Raw genomic sequence first — 25,015 nt, 5'->3', positions numbered from 1 at the left:
TTGGAAAGGGTAGAATTCAGTGCTTTTGGAGCTTGATCCATACCAGGGGATAAAAGTCATCATATCTCAGTCTCTGCTGCTTTGATTTCAATCACTCTCATAAGTACCCCAAATTTATGGATTGCTGGAGTACCTCTTTATGCATTGTATAATTTCTGATTACATATTAAATTAAAGCACCAAAAGTTACTTATTTTGTTAATTTCAAACCCTTGCCACAGTGTTGCGATTAGTGATGTCAATCAGAAATAAAAGTCAAATGTTTTCATTCAGTAAACCAGCTTTGTAAGTGGTTCATTGTATGTCAGTGTAATGAGCTGGGTTGTGATCAATACTCCAAATTCAACATTTATTTATTGAGTCATTTTTAATTCAGATGACCATTTTAATGTAGACAGTAATAGTTGCTAAGGTAGTTCATGAAGTAGCAGACATCTCTGCCTATCATTTTAATCAGTATCCTTTACTTTGATCTGCTTTGATATTGTTTTACATCGACGCAAGGTGCCCTCTGGCATTTGGAGTGATCTTCTTTGAAGCAGCAGGTTTATTTCCTTTTGTCATACTGGTGTCCTCTGTGGATGTCACCATAGCAACCCAGCAGGAATGAGGTGAAGGTTTAATTTATAAAGTAATAAGTTTCTTTTTTTTTTTTTTTTGCAAAATGTAAAAACAGTGATGATTTTCCCTTGCAACACATGATTAAATTGGCTCACATGTCTTCCAAAATAATTTAGTCAAGTCTGGTGGGGTTGAAAGGATTTGTCTGTATCAGCGACAGAATAACAATTCACACCTAGCTCAGCTACGCGCGCTCTTCAAAGGCTTTCCCGAAGATTGTTAGAATTATGGCGAGGCAGAATTAGGGAGCCGAGTAAGGATTCTGTATCAAGAGGTTGGCAAGGCACAAAGCATACACCAGGAGAACATGTCTGTGTTACATTTCTCGGGTGTTTATCAGATGTTGATGCATCTGGCCTTATTTTAATCAACTTAACTGTTTTTAAATCAATGATCAAAAGAAATATGACCAGCTGACAAGGGAAATCCCTGTATTTATTTAGTGGAGGCTTTTTTCTTTTTAAGGAACTATTTGTTTTCCTCTTAATCATGTGGTATTGGTGGTTTTACAGTACTTAGATGACCAGTCTATAAAAATGTATTAAAAGCAAAGCAGTGTGAAATAGGTCAAGGTGATTTTATGTAACAATGATTCAACCACAGTTGTTCTCTCCAGATTGCATGATGTTATTTCATTACTGAACACTGGGGCCCGTGCTGGTTAGTTCTGCAAGGTGAAGGGTATATAAAGAGTTTGCCATGATATGAAAGCTGTGTTTCAGTGGCAGAACTTGTGTGAACAAGCCTGACACAGAGAACTCCTGTTCTCTTCGTACACCCTGAAACCACACTATTGTTTCTGCTCAAAGCTTTAAATGTTTGAAGCACTTGAGATTTCTCAAGGGCAACAGGGAAGGGCACCTTTAAAAGTCCTCTTTTTGTACAATATGAGAAGAAAAAAGAGGAGACTTAAAGCCTTCATCTCAAAGTGAATGGAATGAAATAGACAATCAAGGTGCTCTGAAATGTAATTACTGCAAGTAAAAGCCCAAAGCTTAATGTGAGCCAGAACTTGCAAGAACAGGATCGAGCAACTCCCAGTGCTGTGCCACCACCTATTTGCTCTGGTTGGTCTTCTCGTAACCACCAATGCATATTTATAGACCTTCATAAAGATGGCCAGTCATTCAGAGAACTTTTCCTTCTGACCTGACCTCAGGCCGTACCTTGCTATATTAGGGCAGGCTGATAGTTGCCATGGAGAGCAGGTTAGCATCTAACAGGTAAATTCAATCAGGTAAAGTAAATCCAGATATCATAAGCCTATTCTTCAGAGGCAAAGACAGTGCGTCTGTGTTTACTGATAATCTGCTTTTCATTCTCTCCACCAGGGCCTTCTTTCTCACTAGCTTCGCTTGTGCATTTAATCTTAAAAAAGAAAACTCAAAATACTGTCTGTCAAGTAAGCATTTGTGGAACCATGGGCAGTAGGCCTGTTCTTTTGAAGTACTAATTTGTGCCAGACTTGTGTCCATGGAAAAAGAATAGTACCCCACTGCGTCGCCACACTCCCATTCCCTGACCACTTAATTTGGTATTTAACGTACTTTGAAAAGGCTGGCCCATAGCTAATTTGTTTTAACAAAACCAAATAATTTCTTAGGTAATTATTTTATGAAATTGTTATTTGCCTATTAAGTTTTACTGCTTCCAATTTACCTCATACTGGAAACAGCACCAGACCAGTTAAGGCTAAAGGGGTGAATTTTTCCTTTGTCTCATGTGTCTTTAGTAAACAACTTCTGTTGGTTTTTTCTTTCCACCTCCTGCTTGATGTCATCGTGGTTGTTTGCAGCAGACTGCGGAATCTGGCTTCCCGTGGAGCCAGGCAGGCGTGGGGCCTGTGTACGAAGGCCCACCATGCTGTCATGTCTCTTTCATCGCCAGCCAGGCTTGGCCAATAAGGAGATAAGGAGACAATGACTGGGAGAGCAAGCAGTGGCAAGGTGTAACCACAGCCCCTGGGTCTCCTCCCTGCTGAGCACTTCAAATCCTCATTAGGATTTTCAGCAAAGGAAGGAGGGATTTTCTGGATTAGGGCTTTGTCACAGCTGGCTCCAGGTTGGTGTTTGTCATGCAGGAGCATGGCGGAGTACTGACATCTTGCCACCCTTCTCCCTCCCAACCAAACACGGACCCTTCGTTCACCTGGCTACTGAGGCAGTTAAAAGATGTTCCACTAACCTAAAATGTTTGAAACTCATAATTATTAACTCACTGCCCTTGCCAAAGGTTTTTAATGCCATTCCAGTGGCCTGTGCTGGTGTCTGTGGGTTTGGGCTGCTGCATCAGCATTCTTCTTAATGGTTATTTATGCCGAGATAACCTTGGGAAGCATCATTAGTTTGTTGTTTGCTGTCGCCATTCATAACTCACGCTGAGATCTCAGCCGTGACACGGATGCAGCAGTTCAGACAGGCGACACAATGCCTTGTTTCAACTCTAGTTGCTCTCCTCTATGTGTCAGTCATGGCAGGGACACTAAATTGTATTTTATTGAGGCTATTTATCCTTTAACTTCTGACTTATTTGAAGGTTTTCCAAGCTGTATGTTTTTCCTAAACCCATGCAAAGTTTTTCTTCTTGCCAGCATATAGCTGTTTGTCGAATTAAGTCATGTGTCTTGTGGACCGCTTGCACAAAACAGCAGGCCTGTGTTTCTCGACATGTGGCTCAACCTCTAACATGGCCCTTAATTGGGTTTCAGACTTGTCTAGGAGAGTGGTTCAGCGTGACAGAGCCTCAGACTTAGTGTGAAACCTACCTTTTCCCATCATTCTCGGTGCTGATCTTTGTGGATAATGGGCATTCACACGGGTCCCACGAGGCTCTGGCTGGGTGGGATCTCAGGGCACCATAGATTAGTCATCTACCCACATGTCCCTATCTGACTCATATTTTACCGTCATGCTTTGTCTCACTTTGTTCTTGGCCTTGTCGTATCGTGTGGGTCTCTAACAAGTATATCCCAAACAATCTACAAAACATGTTCTGATAACCCATAGAGTCTCCTCTCTGAATCCCAAACACGGGAAAACAAATGCGACTTATCAATCTCCAGCGCAGTAGCCTATAACCAAAGACCCATTATTCATGGAGCATTTATTGTTGTCTGCTATTGTTGGTTGTCTCTGATCTGACTGTGGCAGATGTGACTAGCAGTATGTGGGCATCTTTGTATAAGCAGGCTTCAATTTGTCAGAGATATGCCTCCATTATAAGAGTTGTGTTTTGGTTCTCTTCTTTGTTTTATATTTGTTAGTAGTGGTGGTAGAATAAAAAAGTGGCTTCAACCCAGATTGGCTGCAGGATTTGATTTTAAAGGTTCTGGTATATATATAGTGAAAAGGGCATGTGTATGTATTTAGAAAATACTTAAAGCTACCTGTGTGATAACAGAAATAGCACAGGCTCTTTAGCTCTTTAATATTTTTATGCTGCTAGAGCCTGTGTAGTGGACATCAAGGACTGTAGCCAGACCTCACGCAAGGACTGCTGATGAAGTGCTGTCTGGAAGGGCGGATGAGGAGAATGTTTTTGATTATCCAGTGTAGATGGTATTTCAAACAGGAACCAGCATGTACACCTTGCGCCAGACAAATGAACCAGCTCAGCCGGTCAAAGGGCAAATGTAGCTCGGTTTCCTGTTTGCTACTGTAATACTGTGGAATTTTAAGGTGATTAGACTGCAGTGTGCGGGTCACATGGAGTGCAGCGTTGCAATATTCAAGTTCTGTCTACATAGACCCCAGCCTTTTCTGTGAGTTAGAGACTGTTGTGAATGAGCTGTTACTGTGCGTGCTGCGCAGTTTTGCATCATACAGTGAATTACATGTATTTATCAGTATGAGCAATTTAGTCTTCTGATTTGAGCAACAAGAGCAACTTACAAATGAATGCACTGAATTGGTTTTATGAGAACTACCATTTATGATACCATTGACTCCTGCCTGTGAGTTTTCCATTCCATGTCAGCTGAAACAACTAATGTAAACAACAACAATCTCCAGGTGTTCGAGGGGTATGTAATCACATTTTCATTGTGTGGGCGATGTTGAAAGGCATGTTCACTGAAGCACAGGGAAGTGTGGTTATGGTTTGGATGCCATGCAATGAAAACTGATTGCAGAACTTGTAATGACAGATTCTGCTAAGAGAACATAATATATCCAAAGGCTTATGATTTCACAGACTTCGCAGTTCACGCTCAAGAGTCAGATGCAAGATATTCCTGCTTGCCCTTAGCGGAATCCTCTTTGTCCTCTTGCTTTCAGTCCTGATTTAGAGCAGCAATAAATCCTGAAGAGGCTCCTGTAAACGAGGGGTGGTGAAACTACGCCCATAAATATAAAGGATTTAGAACCAGGGCCCTTTGAAGGAACTCTGAGTGCCCATTTATGAAGCTTGTTAACTTCGAGTTTCGCTGGTACATCCAGTATTTCCCCCTTTTGTTCAAAGTTTTCTTTATAGCGAAGCTTGTCTAAAACCTGCTTGACCAACGACAGGTCGCTAAAATATGTGGTCAGTCAATAACAAAGTTGTTTTAGCCCATTGACCCGTTTTTGTAGGTTGTCATATAGAGTCAGGATGTGTGGGTTTACTTGCAGTCAAACATAACACGTCAGCTCAGGCCATTTGTGCCCTGGTAGATTACACTACAACTTGACCCCATGTGACTCAACTTTTGACCTCGTGAGTCATAATGACCCTGAGTGCGTCTGTGTGTCAAGGGTTTGGGCCTCTGCTCTTAAGCCCCACTCTAAAATAAATGATGGGCTGAAGAAAATAGTCATCGAAGACAGATTTCCCCTGTGAAAACGCTACAAATCAATATGAAATGAAGCGAGTCATTTTGAATCAACCCCTCTTAGTATAAGTGTGTGTCTTTCATAATACTGACTCAGCTCAGCTGGACCGTTGCCTTGTGCTTAATAGTTGCTCTAGTACCCTAATTTCCATCACACACATACCCCCCTACACATGTTCCCCAAATTATTTTTAAATAGTCAACAAGCAATAATTAAGGCAGATAAGCATGAGAGACATCTGATAAATCCTTAAATGAGAACTTCAAAGTGCCCCTGCTGAGACAGAGTGAGGGCTGGAAACAGATGGAGAAGTGAGAATGTTAGGAAGCGGGCTTTGTCTGTGGACTTGATTCAAATGAGGTTAATCCAAATCTGAAAGTTTCTAATAAAAAATGTTGGGGGGGTGGGTGGGGGGGTGTAGGGGTCTCTTTTGAATGTTATAACAATCAGTTCACTGGAGGGAAAAAATACATATGAGACGGGAGGTCATCAAGATAATATTCAGCCTCTGGATTATAATGAATAGCAGCCAATAAATCCTTGATAAATTGAAACAAGAGTAAAATTCAATTTTAGCTTGGCCAGCTTTCTGTGTGTTTTGAGATGGAATCCTTGAACCACAGGAAATCTAAAGACACCAGTCCTTTGCTTCGGAAAAAAAAAATCATCAAAATAAGTAAATCAATTAATACTATTGTTTCCCTCGTGTTACATTTGTCAGATAAGCACTCAGTAGGTGTGCAGAATGTTTATGTAACCTTGAGTGAATCCAAACGGGAGACAAAAGCCTAGGAGGCCAGTGCATCTGAGTAAAATAGCACTGTGTCACATAACAATTCACCTAACCTAGAGGGCGGCAGGTCTCTGGTCTAGTTTGAATAAGAGCTGCATAAAGAATTCAGTTGGAGCAGGAGTCGTGTCATCAGGGCATGACTACCCGGTTGGTCAGGGAATTTAAATGCCAGGTGGGGGTCAGTTGAAGCACTAGCTGAATAATGTGGCACAAATGCATGCACAAGAGAGCCGAGTCTCGGGAAGAGGAACCACTGCTGTGGTCTGCTTGAAGAAGTGCACTTTGGGAATGCAAACCAAGCAGATGGACCTTTCTCATTTGTGTGTACTGCCACTGGTGACCCATTGGGAAATGCTTCCTTATTGAATCGCAGAGCATCAAATGCTTCATTGGAGCAGAGAAGCAAGTCTGGGCTACCCAATGTATCCCATGTTTTTTTTTTTTTTTTTTTTTTTTTTTCATCATTTGTAATGGAAACTGTGGAAATGATATAGTCCGGAGGAAGTGCTGACAAACACATAGCAAATCTAGTCTAAGAGGTCTTTAGCAAAAAAAATATGACCCACATCCTTATCACATTTAAAGTCTGAATCATTTAATATCGTCACTGATAAGGCTGAGTAAGGAGGACCAAAGAGCTTGCTGTCGCTTTAAGGCACCATGATTCTTTGCAGGGACTGCCCTATATCAATTCTCTTTGGGAATGACTCATGGGATCAATCCACTCCTAATCAAACAAACCACATTTTAAGTCAGTTCACTTTAAATTTGCACAATTTAAAATGTAAGGTTAAATTGCAATTCACACACCACTGACCAAATCATTAATTTCTGAATTTAGTCAAGGTCTGAGGGACATTTACTTCCGAGATTTTTAAAGTATCTCTACGTTATTGTGATAAAATCTATCTTTGACAATCTTAAATGTATTATAAGGCTCACATTTTCCAGTGACCATCTGTTAAGGACCATGAGAAAAAATTTACTCTTTGATGGCCATCGCAGTCATTTCATTACCAGAAGATGTCCTTGCTTTTTTGTGTGACCTAAAAAGCACTCCCCCTTCTCTTTCGCACACACACAACTACACACAAACACACACGCACACACACACACACACACACACACACAGCGCCTGGCCCCAGGGCTATCCGATATTAGACAGTGAGATGACATTGTGTGCTTGTGCGAGTGCAGTCAGCCGACATGTGCAGATGATGTGAAGTCAATAATGCATTATGAAAAAAGGGGATTTATGACCTTGATGAGCCCCATAGAGCTTAATTAGGCCTAAAGGTTGATTTACATACAAGAGAACATGGAATCTGATGAGGCTCTGTTTTCCTGCCGGTGCACTGCATTTTCATTTTGTCTGCCGTCAACACTTGATGCCTTGAGGCCTAGAAAAAAAACCCTTCTTGGCTACCAGTCTTTCCAAGTGTCCATGTTTTGTCTGAACACAGTAAAGTCATCAAGTGCTAAGCTACAGGATCAGATTTCTTTTCAGTGCAATGATAGCATTTCCTGTGCAGGCTAATGTGTCTACAAGTGATGGTAAGAGATGAGGAAAAGAATAATTGTAAAAAAAAAAAAAAAAAAAAAAGTCTCTGACAGGGTGAATTTCTGTTTAAAGAAGCCCACTTTAACACCAAAAGGATAGGGAGGAAAAAATTGCAGTCTTTTTTTCATGGCATCTATTCAGAGAGAAATGACAAGATCTTTTTCAGAGTCATGTACCTATATCAAAGATGCTCCTGATAGCCCCCCTGCTGTTGCTATGGAAGTAGCAGAGATGTAAATGAACTGGAGTGAATTGGATGGTGGAGAATACAAATGAGGTTGGAATGCTCGTTCCCCTGCTGCTCTTTGCCTCTTCTTCTTCCTCTCCCAATATCTTTCTCTGTTCCTGTCTCCCTCTCTCTGCGCAAGTATATTTCAAAGACTTAACATTAACCAGTATTCAACATATTTTGACACTGCATGAAGTGATATGGGATTTACTTCATTTTTATATTTCCTATTTTCTTTTAAAATGGGTTCAAATGTGTTGTACTTTTATATTAAATTATTTTTAAGCAAGACCCCTATGAATATGTGCAAATCCCTTTTTTTTTTCTTCATGGCACTGCAAATCTATGCTTTTTCTCCTACAGAATGACTCACTGATGATCTGTGATATAAATATGAGCTAAGATGTTGTGTCTATGTATTTTGTGCCACATAAGTCATAGTTTCAACATCAGTTGTCAGAGAGTTTAATAATCCACAGATGTTATGGGCTGAATTACAGAGCAGAAAAAAACCCTGCATAAGTAACTGTCTTTTGCTGTTAGCCATGCCCAAAAATGACATCAGCTTTCAACACACGAAGCGGGAAAAAAAAATAGAAAAACAGTCTTGAGTTAAAGTTAATGTTAAGAAATTCAGAGGAACGTTAAAATCTGTCAAACCAGTGGTGTAATTCTTTTTTACAATGGCCACACAGAGTCAGCAGTCTACCTCATACCCTGCTGTTTGCAGGATATATGCAATATTTTCTTTCTTCTCCCCTGTGTGGACCTGACTTCTTAAGAATACATGCTGTTGTAAAGGATATCTCTGGATTATAGAATCAGCACTGTGGGAAGAGTCTTGACTTAAAGGTTTCTTTTCCTTCACAGACTTCCTTTGCTTGTACCGTAGGGAGGAGGGGGGAAGGGGTGGGGTGGCAGAACCTGGAGGACTCAAGCTGTGTTTCCTGTGTCTCCAAGCTAATGCTATAGGCCACACTTTTCTTTCACCCCAAATCCCCCCAGCAAGCGACCTTGTCGGCTCAGGAGTGCAGAATAATGGCAGCGCCGAGCAGAGATGCTAGCTCATTTACAAGCAGCTGTTTAGCTCCCATCAGAACAGCGAGGAAAATCAAAGGACTGCGGTAACGGTAGATGACAAGCGTCAGGAGCGTCCCTGTCACACTTCTCATTGGCTCTCGACAGAAAAATTATCTGGTTTCACATCAAAATAATCTGGAGACCTCTTTTGTGCTCTGGCCACAATGATGGCAGAGTGAGTGGCTGAATAGGCCTTTTGATCAGCCTCTGCTTTTCCCCTGGACTAACTCTGGAAGCATGTGTAACTCAAGGGTCATTTTAATATGAAAACCAGTTACTGGATGCGAGATAGCCCTGATGAAAAGCAGAATAGTTCTTCTGTCAGTTATGCTGCATAATCAGTGCTAGGCAATAGTGGAATGATTTGAGTCTGCTTTGTTGCCCTTATTTAAATGTATGGCTGTTTCATAAGGTGGATTTTAGCTGTGAATACTTTACACGTTCCTTATGCCCTTCATATCACTATCCCTTTGATTGATCATGGTAAAGTCTGGCTTCATGGGACTACATGGTGGACTGTCCCTACGTGGCTGAAGATTGTAATGACTCCTCGTTTCTGTGAAATAGGAAGACATCTTGTTTATTACCTCTGCTTCAGTGACAATCATATCCTACCAGATGGTCACTTTCCAATTGATTTGGCTCATCTGTGAAAAAAAACAAAAAAAACTGAATTAAAACATTACAGCACCAAGGAGACGGTACATAATGGGTCCCCTTTACATTTCTCACAGTTCTTCAGCTGTGGATTCTGTATTGGCCTGATGTCATCACAAAGGTTACACATGGTAGTAAATGCCAGCCTGGCAAGCTTTAAATAGAGCTTCCTCACTGGTGTAATAAAGTGCTATAACCCATGGAAATAGATGTCCTGTGCACCAATCAAAATCAATTACTAGCATGTGATAACAACATGTACAATAGGCACATGTCAAAAGGTTGAGTGATCATATATTTTATTTAGTGGGCAAAACATAAAATGATTCAAATTTTAATTTATGCTTGTTGGTTGTAAAATATACAGCATTTTCAAGGCTTACAATCTGATTTCAGTCTGTGGAAAGAAAGATAAGAGCCCCAACGGAATGCTTTGCCTTTGTACAATAGCACTGATCACTGCTCAGCTCAATGCTTGCCACAAAGCTGATGAAGAGGAATTGAAATGCTTTTTCTCGTGGTGGTGGTGGTGGGAGTGGGTGGGTGGGTGACCAGAATGGTTGATTAGGTAGAGTGTCAACAAGGCCATGATAAGGATCTGGCCAGTAATGTCTCTCCTGCACCATGTTGCCATGGTCACAGGATTGAGCTTTCCACATAATATTTTGGCGACGACAGCTGTGGCCGGAGGCATTATGTTTTCAGGTTGTGCGTCTGTCCGTCCCACTCTCATGACAGCGATATCCCAGAAACACTTTGAGGGAATTTCTGCAAATCTGGCACAAATGTTCACTTGTACTCAAGGATGAACTGATTACGATTTGGCGGTCAAATGTCAAAGGTCAAGTTCATTGTGACCTCACAAAACACATATGCCTTACGCTGATTATGACAAAATTGAACACAAATGTTTAATAGGATAAAATGATCAAGTGATGACATTTTATATTCACAAGGTTAAAGGTCAACTTCACTGTGACACTGTGACACGTCTGACCATCATTCAATGCTGTAACTCTAACAGAAGAGGAGTTTGTGACCATATTTCACATTTGGTTGGAAGCTCATTGGTCACACGAATGGGTGCCCACCTTGTTGTGATTCTATAGATCCTCTGTGCTGCTGGGTTGAAGATGTGTGTGAAGCATCAATGGTTTAGAATTTGTAGTTTCTTTGCAGCAACATCTATATTTGAAGCATTGTTTATTGTCATGGCTACACCATTACCTATGGGTATTACTATTATTCTTTTCACTGTAACGATCAACAGCTGTTCCAGGTCTCCCCCGCATATACTAAATACAGTATATGTGTCTGGGCAGTGGATGTAAACTGAAACATGACTCGTTGGCGGAGGCATTCAACTGCGAGGCGGGAATTCTAGCTGACGGTTCCTTGATCCTTCACTGTCATGCCATTTAATTAGTGCCGAGAATGTAAACCACCTCCCCTTTGTTGTGTGATAGGCATCTCTTTCCAAGGTTTGGATGCACTATCACAGAGTGAAAGTACATCAAAGCTAGTAAAATAACATCTCATACTTTGAGGAGGTGTCTGAAGCGTGTGCTACCTGTGAAGAGGACAGGGCTGAATTTCCCCTTTGAGTATGAGCAGTGTCTGTGTGACAACCTGGAAACAAACACAACAAAAAATCCCTCTCAGCTGCAGTCATGCGGCTCTGTTTTTGCACCTATGCACCAACGGTGAGCGCAATGCGTGGCACCATTTTGTTAGCTCAGCAGCCTATTCCCAATCACAGAAAGCTCAGAGGTACAAAGGCCCTTGAAACACAATATAGCAACAGGTGCTTTCAGCTGCTGCAGTAAACTGTTGAGCTAATTCAAGATGTGATTTCAGAAGAAAGAGCTCAAAGTAAAGGGAGAGAAGGAAAGTCAATATTTTAACATCCACTACATATTCTTAACTTGGTTTACTATTACCATATGGAGAGTAAATAATTTTCATATCATGCATTCCCTGAATAATTATGCTAATGACCCCATGAGCAAAATAATGATTACCTTTCTGGCTCATTTGAATAATTATTTGGTTAAGTGAGACAGTAAGCATTGGATTTTGTTTATGTTAGATTCACTGTGATCGTATTATTCTCTTGTAATTGCAGTGTATTGTCATGCCAGAGAATGATCGATGGTGTTTTGGTGTCTCCATATTATCTGTATGAAATGGGAGAAAGAGGATTTGTTTGAAGTGAACCCTCCATTATACCATACAGAAAAACTTAAACAAAACAAGTATATGAGGGGCAGATTTTGATATGTTACTGTAGCTGTGTGTATTTTTCTTCACACGTTTTCACCAATGGATATTTCTGTATATCAACATTGCAGTTCAAGGTTATTTTTTGCAGGATCACACACATCATAGTGTGAAATTTACGGTTTCAAGCGGAGAATTTCAGTCTACATTGAACCACGATCACGTTCGCTGAATTTTACTGGACATGAGAGAACACATCAGAAAATGAATGACTTTATCGTGAACATTAAAATAGAGACCACACATCTCATGTACTGCATTGAAATTTGTTTGCCGGACTACTGGGTGTCCCCGTATTGATTTGTACGTGTCACTCATCTCCCCATGTACCAAAAATACCATCCCACACCAGGGTGAGAAAGTAGTTCAGCCTCGGGCCCAATCAATAGAGAGAGGCTTTCGGAGGTTGTTTACAACCATGCTTTTGGTTCATGATGCACAAACCCAGCTGGCGAATAAAATGTGCTTAGAGGACTGCAATTTTGTTTGATTTCCAGACATTTGAACACAAAAATGTACCATTATTGCAGTTGTCATCAGTATGGTTGAAAAGTTGCTAGTGTTTTTCAGTAGGAGTCATAACGGTATTCTCGAGCACACATTTATCTCCTCATTGCTCCAGTCTCTGTTTTCCTACTTAAGCAGAGAGACTGCATCAGTTCTAAATCATAAAACCAGAAGCTGAGATTGTAAAGGCTCTACAGAGCGGTTTTAAGTGTTTTAACAGTGTTCCTGGGACACAGAGCATCAGTGGGTTTGGCTGCGGATTTGGAGATCAAACTCAGAAGTCTTGCACATGGCCAAAGAACTAGATCACTTCCAGCCACAAAGTAGGCCAGTGCAGCCTAATGTATCCCACCCAGCCATATGTAACTGCTGACCAGTTGATCCATGTGAAGTCTATATGTCCCCTCTATAGTAAGACAAACTAGGGTTCAGTCCATTCTCAGAGAGTTAACAGAAAGAAATGTATTAAGTGTTGATGATATACTGTATATAATCTAATATACATATATATATATATATATATATATATTAGATTATATACAGTATATCATCAAACAGCTCTTGATTGGTGTCATTCAGGCCAGTTTCTTCTCCTCATGTGGTTGTATTGATCCGTATCCTGTTCAATTCTTACACTTATATGTTTTAAAAAGCTTTTAAATATCTCATTTCCACCATGTGTGGCCAATCTGAAAGGCTTTTTCCTTTTGATGAGACAACTGGCGAGAACAGACGTGTCTCCATTATACAGCTGCCATTTCCCAGTCAAGGTTTGAGTATAGAAATTATAATGTGGCAGTGACTGATGTTTTACATAGGTTCTTATGGTTACTACACATGGTATAGCTGATTTTTGATGGAACTCTGCTGGAGTGCATTGACATGAACTAAAGATTGGCTGTCAAGTCCTGTTCCGAACATGCCGTGTTTTCATTTTTTCCACTTGGGCTTTTTCTCTCAAGCCAACGTCTCTGATAAATTGTTTATCACCTTAAGCGTTTCTTTTTGACTCCAGAGAGAAAAGAGCTGCAAAAATGAAATATGGCTGAAACCTATCATATTTGAAAGCCTTTACTTTTTCATGACTATTGGTCACATGAGAAAGTTTGCTGTCAAAAAGAGCAAGTAGAGGAAAAAAGATCCTTCCCTTATGATTGTATGGTCCTAAACAAATAAAGTCTTATAGAGAGTAGATAGGCCAGGGCAGCTACCCTCCCCCATACAGTTATATCCTTTGTTTACTCTGAGCTCTTCACCGAGCACCTTCAGAAGCAGGAGTTTCACCTGATTGGTGCACAAACAGAAGATCAGGCAATACAAACTGACATTTATCTTCCTTTGTAAAATACCACAGTAGCATTTCCTGGTGCAGGGCACAATACAGAATGCTAATTCCCTACCATTGTAGCGTAGCATTCAATCAGACAACAATAATTATATTGGTAGTTAACTGATGAAGCATCCAATAGGGTAAAATGAACTCAGCCATTCCAGGCCGAATTAGCGGAGCTGAAGTCAGTGTCTTTAAGCAAACTCCTGCCACACAAAGAACATCTCACAGGATGACTCATCAAAAGAAAAAAAAGAGTGCTTTGTAATTATAAACAACTGCACATATGGATCAGTCCGGCTTGTCCAGTTGCCAGACAAGTGAGAAGTTGCATGAGAAGTTGTAATGACATTTTTTATTCTCTCTCCTGTGACTGTAGACTAAACCTCATTAGGAAAATAGAAGCTTGGAAACACTAACAACATAATAACAATAACAACACTGTTATTTTATGGCTCAATGAGGTGACTGGGTCACCAATGGCTGCAGGGAGACTGTAGTTATTATTCAGTGCTGCCAGTAGTTCTGTCAAAGTCCGCAGAGGGGCAGCTGGCAATCTTTTTAAGCTTCATGCCATTCTCCTCTAATACTTGACATAGCTGCAAAAAGCTGCTCTAACCAAAAATATCAGTTCATGTATGTAGATGACTTGTATTTTAAGTATGGCTTTTGGCGTGGTTCACGTTTGCACAGCACAAAGCCACAGTATTGATTTCTTTTCTATTTTTCCTACCCCCTCACCGTCTCTGACACACACACACACACACACACACACACACACAAACACACAAACTTTTCTTTTTTCAGCCTCCCAATAGCCTCAGTTCGATTGTCAGCACTGCAAAGTGGATTAAATTGCGCTCATGTTGTACAGATGCTTGTTGTACTTTTTTTTCATTTTGGATAGAAAAATGAGCGTTGCAAATAAACCACAAGTCTCTAGTGTGATAGACTCTGCGATGACAGTGTGTTCCCATATTGAAATGAAACACAGGACAGCACTATGGCAAAGAAAAACCAGTGGGGGCTGACTGTTTAATATTAAAAAAAAAAAAAAAGAACGACAAAATCAATTCCTGAGGGAGTTGCATTTTTTTTCCATCACATCAGCTGTCACATTTGGTTATTAGTGTTGTTTCAGTGTGCCTCCTGTACATAGACGGTCACAAAGGGTTACAATGCTACAGACATTTTACCCGACAAACTAGACTTTAATGACAATTATCGATTTTTTCAAGGACCAGTTCAGGCATGGGGGATGACATACTAACATCATTAGCTCACTGGTGCAGTTGAGATCTAAACTCAATATACTGATGTATCTCAGGCTCGGATTCACTGCCCACATATCAGTGTGATTCATTTTGCTAAACAGTTATAGCCACTTAATTAAGAAAAAAGAATGAACATCCTCAAAACAGCTGCTTTTTTGTATATCCAGCATATCCAGGTGTGATATCCTGTGTCTTCCGGCTTTCATACCATTTTTCTCTGTGTCAGCCGAACTATACATCTCTCTTCGATTTACACTGATAGAGCTCTTTCTTTCTCTTTCTCTCTCTCTCTCTCTCTCCTCTCCCTCAGGGTGTAGTCGAGCTGCCCTGCCGTTCGGCTTAGTACGGAGGGAGCTGTCTTGTGAGGGTTACCCCATCGATCTGCGCTGTCCAGGAAGTGATGTCATAATGATCGAAAGTGCCAACTATGGCCGAACAGACGACAAGATCTGCGACGCCGACCCTTTCCAGATGGAGAACATCAACTGCTATCTTCCAGATGCCTACAAGATCATGTCACAAAGGTAAAAACCACAGACATCTCTGTGCAGTACCAAAAAATGAGGTATCTGCCAGTTACAGGATCCTTATAAAATAATTGACAGGGCCTAACAGTAACTGGCGCATAGTTGCCCTGAGCAACCAGATCTGGACCAGAGTCAACCATTTCATTTTGTCTGGTGCCCCTGTTGCCATCCGTTTTCCCATGTTTAAAATAATCTCCTGCATCCCTTTCCTTTGGAGTAAAATCTTCCTCCAAGGAGAAGAACAGGGCTGCCGTAAGATTGATTTACCCTATCGAAAATAGCAAAACTGAATGTAAGTGTGCAGTGAAAAAAAGAAAAAGGCAACAGTAGCCTGTCAGCATCAATAACCCACAAGACATTAACGTTAGCACCAATACTGAGACAGCTGAACCTGAACGAAAGAGAATTAGAAACTCCATCATAACTTGGGAGGTGAAGCAGGGCTGATAAACAGAAAAGAGCAGATTTAAAAAAGAAAGAAAAAAAAGAAAGAAAAAAAAAAACTGTCAGAGAGCGCACTAATAAACTCACGATGGATGCCAAATTCACATTTCAGAATATGAACATATCAACAACATTTTCACAAACAAAGGGCTGTTTTCAGGATCTCCTCATTTGACATTACTAACTAACTGCAGATATAAGAGGTAATTCTTCTGTCTATTGTAATTTACTCTGTTAAATACATTGCCTTGCAAATGTGCAATCTAGATTAAGTGCGCTAACATTAGTCTATTACTGTTAGCTTTGTTTGGCCTTATTAGTGAAGCTGAGCCCCTTGCTCTCAGCAAAAATCCATTTGGTGTGCGTGTGTGTGTGTGTGTGTGTGTGTGTGTGTGTGTGTGTGTTTGTAATAAAGTAATAGAGAAAAAAAACAACAAAATAAATGTGTGTTGTGTAAGAGAGTTTTAATTATTTTTAATTTAATACGTTAATATGGTATGAATCCGGTCATAAATGATTATAACTCAGCCACCTTTCTCTCAGCTTTGGTCTGCAAAAACTGATGGCAGTTTGCCAGACTCACAAACTTACCCTCTGATTCTGGCTCCGATTGATATAAAAAGTCTGTGTATTGTGCTGATATTGAAAGGATTGTTGGCAGTCTACTTTAGCTTCTATAGATTAGTAGATTAGATGCGAAGGAATATGGCATAGGTATTGTCATTTCTAATTCAGAACAAAAAAAATGTGTGTGTGTTTTTTAAATAAACATTAAACATTTGGATTCCAGATGGAGAATCAATAATTACCTACATCTGACAGTTGAGTGGAAAATGTGCTTCATGTGAAGCATTTCCCTGTGGTGGAAAATAACTGAGTACATTTACTCAAATGCTGTAGACAAATAAAGTTTTTTTGTACTTATACTTCAATCAAGTATTTCCAGTTTGCTACTCATTTGCTTTCACGACAGCACAATTCAGGGACAAATATTGTTAGTATTATATATTTTACACTACACTACATTTATTTAACTGCTATAATTACTAGTTTCTTTCATATTAACATTTTACATCAAAAACATCTGCTCAGTTTATAAAACATGATGCACTGTTTAGCTAACAGTATATAGAAATAGTTCAAATGAGCTCCTTTTGACCAACTACATTGTTTACATGTACTGTTTACATGATAAAGCATTAAAGATATTATACAATAAAACAATTCTGCACAGTTAGCACTTTAAGTGGATTTTGTTACCAATATTTGTGTACATTTACTTAAGATGTTTTTTTTAAATTTTATTTTAATATTGCTGTAATGCTGATTATATTCACTGTTCAGTCTGAATACCTCCACTCAATACCTCCATTGCCTTAACATCAGCATACTGCTCTTCTGTATCGGCCCTTTGGTAAATCCAGTTGGTCAGATTAAGAACAGGCACATAGCAGGACCGACTTAGAGATGCCCCATACCTCCTAAACTCCCACTGATTGATCACTGACCACAGAGATGCCCCACATTTTTAAAGCCACTGTCTCTGTAGCTATCACTCATGTGCAAAGACGGATGATTTATTGTGGAAAGCAAACCCACGGAGGTACATGCTCTTGCTCGCACACACGCACCTCGGCAGGGTTCCACTGGTAACACTGTATACATGAGACCTTATACAGACCAGTTGTCACATAGGTATGCCATCCGTGCCAAAGTGCGCAGGATGGAATGACATATGAGTGCCACAGAGAGAGATATTGGACGGTATGAGACCGTCAGCAACTCTGGAAAGTCGCCTTGGGAAATAAAAAAATAATGAAATAAAACAGTGGAGCCCTTGTATTCAGGGGGTTTATTGTCAAGCCCTATTTGATGAAGTCAGATAGCTGACTCACATTGTCTGTCTTGAAAGGCTGCAGCCTGCCTGCTCCCTGCTTGTGACCCTGTGTATTACGCTGCCCTCAGCCTTGCTCGAACAAAAACAGTCCACTGAAGCACAAATACCGACCCAGCAGGAGCCGCCCGACAACAAATCCCAGACAGTCCCGTCCAAACGCTCCCCACCAGCCTCTGTAGAGGACTCGCGTTCATTCCTCATGTGCATATCCTGGGAGTGCCAGAGGCCGTAGTTCAGATGTTATTTTAAATGTGTTTTTAACATTTCAATGTCACTGCTGAGCTATTGTGCTCCGAGCACAGAGAGAAATATGTGTGCTCCATGAAAAAGTCCTGTGATACGAGAGGTCTCTCTCAGGTGTGTGGGTTCAAAAAAATCACGCAAAAAGAATCCCACTAGAATTTACATCAAATACCACATGAAGAAATCTGAGAGATCAAGTGATGCAGAAGAGTGACGGGCACATATTTACATAAAGTACAAATAGATAGATAATAACTTTTATGTGTGCACGTTTTTGTGAGCTGTATCACCATGTGTGAGAGGAGATTGATATTGTTATATAAGAGAAAATGAAGCTTAGATTTCAAGATGCACAGTTTAATTCTTATATAGTCGATATCATAAAAACAGTGTTCACATAATCAGAGCAGAAATTTAAAACGGTCCACTGTCATGAAAATAGATTCAAGGACAGCTTGACAAACGCCCAAGATTGCATATGGGACTAATTAGTGATTTTTTTTTTTCTCTTGTCCATTTATTTACAGGAATAGACTAAAATAGGAAGCAAATGTAATGAAACAATAGCTCTGCTGCCAGAAATAATCATCGTCATCCGAGAAATGTGGTGATTTATTTATTTTTTTTTTGCCTATTTGGAATGCAGTGTTTGTTTCATCGCTGCGAGATCTGAGTCCATCACTTCTCCGCAAGTCAAAACTCTGGTCTGCGTCGTGGCTCCTGCTGAAACCCTGCTGAAAGTTTCCATATGTGGGGCAGCCCTCCGCACACGCTGTCTGTGGAAAAACTAGTATTTCCTACTGTACAGTCTCCATCAATAAAGGATTGAAGTGCCAAAAATATTTGTTGCTATAATTACCCCGGCCTACTAATTTAAGTGTGTGGGAAAAAATCACATTAGCACTTGTGTGGAAGACTGTGTTCACTTTTAAACATCCGAAATTGATGTGGTCCTGAAGTGTGGAGAATTGGATTGAGGCTTCACTGAGTTTGATAGATCCTGTTGGCACTCCAAGTTGTTTTTATATCTGCGCTGGCATATTATATTCATGAGCACAATGATTTTATGAAAATAGCCTCAGGACTGTTGTGGCTCAATTAGAACATTCAGCTGCAAGCAATTAGTCGACTCAAGTGGGTGATAATCTGTACAGGAATTTTTCACGTGGACACCTCCCCAGCAGATGTGAAACTGCATGGCAGTACAGTTTGAAATAATTAATTCATTGATAATAATATTCAGCGGGGTGATTTTTCATGTTCTTCTTTTCAGGATTTTAGTTTTTAATAATTGCATTTCCTCATCTGCAGTGATGATAATGACAATGATTGCAACCACAACTCATTCTCACCACACTGATAATATCTACCAGATTAACACTGTCATTTAAATATATTTCAATATTATTCTGTAATACATTTACTTGCACATGCACTAACCATCTGGTGCCTAGTTGTTATTGATTTAAATGTGACCAACAGTCCTTATCACAGGAGCTTGTGGAGTAGTAAAGATGACAGTGACATGTCTTGACTAATCATTTTCACAAAAAGAAGATATTTAGATATACAATATGAATAAGTGGTTTATGCCTATTGATTTTTCTTTGACTAATGAGCTTCATTGTAAGTATTCAATAACAAAGTCATTGATTGCTGTAACATAACATGGACGGGTCCCGCCATGCGTGCAGGTCATGGGTTTTCCAAGGAGCGTATCGTTGACAAGAATGATCAATGCAGATGGCTCTCTAACAGAGGACGTGAAATTCATCAGTGGGATTACAGGACAGCTATGAGGTAGACTTAGTTGATTTTCATTATTAGTCATTAATTAATTATCAGGAAAACAATCATTACCAGTCACCACTGAGTATTTAAACATACTCAATTTTATATCTGAACAGCTTGAATGTAATAGATTTTTTACAAATATTCTAAGGTTAATTGAGGCAATAACAGGTGTATTGTAATGTTGAAATGACCCAGCGATATTTTCCAACTTCTTGTCAATAAAAGAGAGGCAGTTCTGGAGACTAAATGATGCCGCTTACACTATTTATATCAGTGACAGGACTGCTTGCAGGGCTCTCCGAGGAGATCCATTGTTGCCGCCTGACAGCACACTGCCTTGTTCTTCCTCTCTGTACACACAGTCTTAGTGTTTATTTAAAGCACAGCAGATTAAGATTTCATAGAGATCCAGATTCAGCTTGGGCGTTTCACACAAGTTCATGAGCCATGAAACTGCTGTCTACTCAAGACTCTAACGATAAATTGTAAAGTGTATGAACAGTCGACAATGGTCTTCATCAAGCAAACAACTGCTCATGGACACTTATACAATCAAATGATTAAAAAAAAGAAAAAAAAAATCAAAAACATTTTTTGCTCATAAAATCTGTGGAAACAGATTTTGATAGATTTACCAGCATAAATAAGATATATTACTGTAATAATGGGGTTGGTCGATGTGACTTTATTTGCTGTGAACAGTCAAGAGATTATGCCATATTATTTCTACCTTGGATGCATGAGACTGTTGTGGGCAATGTTGCAAATCAATAACCAATACTGATTCATGGTGATGCTGGATTTGCATATGATTGTTGCACCCATGTGAGAAACTACCCTGGTTTTGCAGCTATTTAATAGGCTGGATTAGTCCAAAACAGACATTCCTGTCTGGTTATTTTATTTTATCGTTCGTTTGAGTTTCCATAGAATATAAAATTACCATGGGAAAAAAAGGGTAAACATTGCCTACCCCTGTTTGACAATATTTATCTTAATATTACTGTAATAATGTTACTGTATGTGTGAGATGCAATCTTTCCTCCAATATTCTTCAAATTCTTCAGACGATATCCTCTAAAACTCATCATTTGTAAATATTAACGTGTCATACAATATAAAAAGTAAAAAATGCACAATATATGTTTGCTTAAATATTCACCCTTTCCAAACTTTCAACTGAACTGAGGTCTGCACTGTGACTCTGCCACTCACAAGACATTATCATTATTGCTTTAAAGTCATTCGTGAGCACCTTTTGGGTTTTTTGCTTGGGTGTGCTACCATTGCATTTTGCTGTCTTATAAAGGTCACATTTCAACCTGCAGAATGTCACAATAGTATTTCTATTGACTTCGGTGGCATGACGATATACCCTTGCTGGTTTAAAAATCAATAGTTGATGGACGGATGTGAGTCAGACAGCATTTCTCCTGACTCTATAAAAGCCTGGAATCCCCCCCATTGAGAACCATTGGCAGCTCCAGTAAATATAGCATAAACACAAGCATATGACAGTAATTACAAGTTTCTGGGATGTCCTACCCGGATATTGGGTTGGACTGAAAGTTGAAAGCAGGATGCTAATGGTTAATTTCTAACGACCTATTTCCTGAAACATTATTGGGCCACCCCCTTAGAAAATGGTCCGAGTATACTGATATTGGGGGGTGATTATACATCTAATGTGTGTGTGTGTGTGTGTGTGTGTGTGTGTGTGTGTGTGTGTGTGTGTGTGTGTGTGTGTGTGTGTGTGTGTTTTGTGTCCTGTTTGCAACAGATTGTTTCCTTTACTGCCATTCTGTGGCCCTGGAAATGATTTAATTTTTCAATGGCCTGTCTGCTATCAACAGGCGTGCCTCTTGAGAGAGATGTCTGCCTTGATAATTGTGCCATGAACCTCATCAGCATTTCAGATGAAATGGAGCTAGACGGGTCACTTTGAGTTTAAGAGATGCTAATTTGATTGAAATTCAAACTGGGAGCACCAGGAAGTAGATTGTGCCTTTTCTGTAATGTGCTCCCCTCACTCATGTCGCCTTTCTCCTCTAGTTACACAGCGATTGTTTTTTTCCGCTGCTGCTATTTTTTATATCCTGAATTCGAAGTGGCTGCTTAGGCTTCCTGAACTCTGTGGAGTGTTGGGGGATAGAAAAATTAAGCAGTGGGGATAAAGCAATCTAGGATTTAGCAATCAAAGAGCCTCTTATCCTTAGTTTAACTGGTCATGTCACATGAGCAGCACATGTCACATCAGCAATATGGTTATGAAAGACCTCCATGACTTTCCCCACTGGTTCAATTTAAAAGCAGTGTAAAGACAAATGTATTTGTAATTATGTTTTAACATGGAGTATTGATGTATGCAATCAAAGCTGTAAAGTACTTCGGTACTTGTGAACTAGAGGGTACAGGCAGTTTGCAGAAGCCGTCTTTGGCTCGGTAGATCAGGCACTGAGATTTTGCCTGATCAATAACTGGATTTTCGATACCAAAACCAATATCGATGTTTAAGAGTTTTAACCATCCAAGAGATATATGTTTATCTCAGTTCTTTTTTTTTTTATTTTTTGAAGAATTGCCACCAAGATGTGTACTGAGCAGGACATTTTACAGTTTAAGAAAAAAAAAGTTGTCATTGCTCTCTGGTGAGCAAACTATATAATAATGACACTGCCAATATGTTTACATCACTAAATACAGTACATTTGTTAATTATATTAAAGTTAGTGTGGTAGATATAAATAAACTCCTTTCATTTACACAGGTAAGAGTAGCACGTCTAAGCAAAGCTTAAACTGACGTACTGTACAGAGCATCACTTTTCTGAGAAATGGATTAGTGAAGAGCAGATTTGAATTACAGTGATTTATGGTTCTTGCAGTCTTAAGACCCTTTAGACATACTACATTTGTTCGTGAAAATACATTTTGTAGCATTTTTCTTACTCAAGGCAATTTATTATTCATTTAGCACATTATCTCCATGTCCAATTATTCCTCTGACATGCTTTATGATGGCGATGGAAAAGGTTAAATTGCATATGGATACATGGTATCATGAATGCTATCAGTTACACCTTGTTGGCATCGTATCGCACCCCTTCCCTCTGTCAGCAGAGAGCGTCAACTGCTGACAGAGGGGAGCTGAGTGCTTTTTAAAGGAGATTTACATCAAATCCAAGCAGCGTTTTCTATGACACTCTAATTGTACTGATGTCTGCCTCTCCCAAAAAGGTCAGAGATGTGATGGGATTACATTTGGAATACTTCACTGTGATTAACACAGAGTAGCTCTTTCCTGCACTTATTTTAGTATTACTTAAAGAAGAAAATATGTCAGGACTATTCTTGACATTCAGAGAACATTTTTCCTGTTGTACCTAAATATTTTTGTATACAGAGGTAAAAATATCATAAAATGAAAGACGTAGCTGTATCTATTTACTGAATCCTTTCGTTGATATGAGCTAAAACAGAAATATCAGCAAACAATAAGATAATGTCCTCGCAGAAAATTAGGTAACGACAATTTTCGCTCAAATCTTCATATTGAGCTCCTTTTCCAACTGGCTCATTATTCTTTCTCTTGCATTACAAGATAAAATAAATTAGTAATCTTTCCACTTTTGCTTCAGTAAAATCCTGTTGAGCAGTCTAGGTATTTATAGAAATATAATGTTTCACTCTGGAGAAAAGTGGAGAAAAGCTTCCTTTGACTTGATATTCATTATGTACATGATTAATTACTATATAGCCTCAGACTATCAAAAGATAGTCAGAGATATCATATTTTACATGTATTTAATTAGTGTGCACTTTGAGACCTGTGCCCTGGCAGGCCCAAATGCTGAACTTTTTATGGGAAGAATTTCAATTACATACTCTCTCTCAATCCGAGGGCTGGGTCTATGCATAGAAGAAGTCATTAGGGCCTTTTCAATTGGTCTCAAGAGATGCCCGAGGTTTCACAGATGAGACGGAATCAGAGTCGCACAATCCCATAGATCAGGGCGCCCCTGCTCCACAGCTGTAAAATTAGGGCAATATATCAGAAAGAGCTATCAACACTTATGTCAACATTGTTTCAAAAGAAATATGAGGTATTTTTTCCCCAGTGCTTATGTCCTGTTGTTTAATAGATTTGCCTGAGAAACGATGGCAGGTCTATGTCTCATTAGTGTCATGAATTTTATTTTTGATATCATTCTGTTTCATATGCCTGATATAAACCACGCATTCATTTCCCGGTCTCATTGGAATCTGTTAGATAAAGCACTGTAATTTATATTGCTCCTGCATCATATGCTTATGCATGAGCAAACGGGACAGAACCATCAAAGTGACCATATAATATATGGAAAGTACTGCAGAGTCATGAAATATTACCCACAAAAACAAGCAGCACATTATGGGCCCAGCATGAGATGCATGTTTTAATTCCAAAACAGTAATTCATTTCCATAAAAACAAATACAATATGCTGATATTCTCATCTGTTATCGCACGTGAAGGTCATTAATAACGTGAAATGCCCCTTGAGACCTTCACTAAACACAGATACACACACAGACATGTAGACACAAATATGTGTTATTATGGCTACTGCCATGAACATTGCAAAAAAAATTAATATATATATATCTTGCTGAAATTTAAAAAAGTTGTAAATGAATTTAGAATGTTTTTGAAAAGACATCATCTTTTTTACACATACTTCACACATTTAAAAAAAAAAAACAACAACATTCAAATAGGCTACATAATAACACAAATGACTATGTGATATAATACACTGTAGAAACATTGCCAAAGCAAAAACAAAAACCGCTTTCTGTCAACTGTATTTGGAAAAAAAAATAAATGTGTGAACAATTTTAATTGGCATACAAGCTGATAGGAAGAAATAGAACAGAAGAAAGGAAGAAGTAATGGAAGTAGTGTGGACTCATTCTGGACCATCTGTAATGG

The 25,015-nt window shown here is 39.4% G+C and overlaps 1 protein-coding gene across 1 annotated transcript in view; it reads left to right on the top strand.

The window, feature by feature from the left end:
- adgrl2 (adhesion G protein-coupled receptor L2) overlaps positions 1-25,015 on the top strand; it is a 73,962-nt gene that overhangs the window by 2,763 nt on the left and 46,184 nt on the right. Inside the window, exon 2 of the mRNA XM_022761514.1 lies at positions 15,451-15,664. Coding sequence (XP_022617235.1) covers positions 15,451-15,664 — 214 coding nt within the window. The remainder of the gene's footprint in view (positions 1-15,450; positions 15,665-25,015) is intronic.

Source organism: Seriola dumerili, unplaced genomic scaffold (assembly GCF_002260705.1).
Source record: "Seriola dumerili isolate Sdu_G_001 unplaced genomic scaffold, Sdu_1.0 BDQW01000002.1, whole genome shotgun sequence".
NCBI lineage: Eukaryota > Metazoa > Chordata > Actinopteri > Carangiformes > Carangidae > Seriola > Seriola dumerili.
The sequence above is the reverse complement of the archived record's forward strand: the minus strand, read 5'-3'. Positions and strand labels throughout refer to the sequence as shown.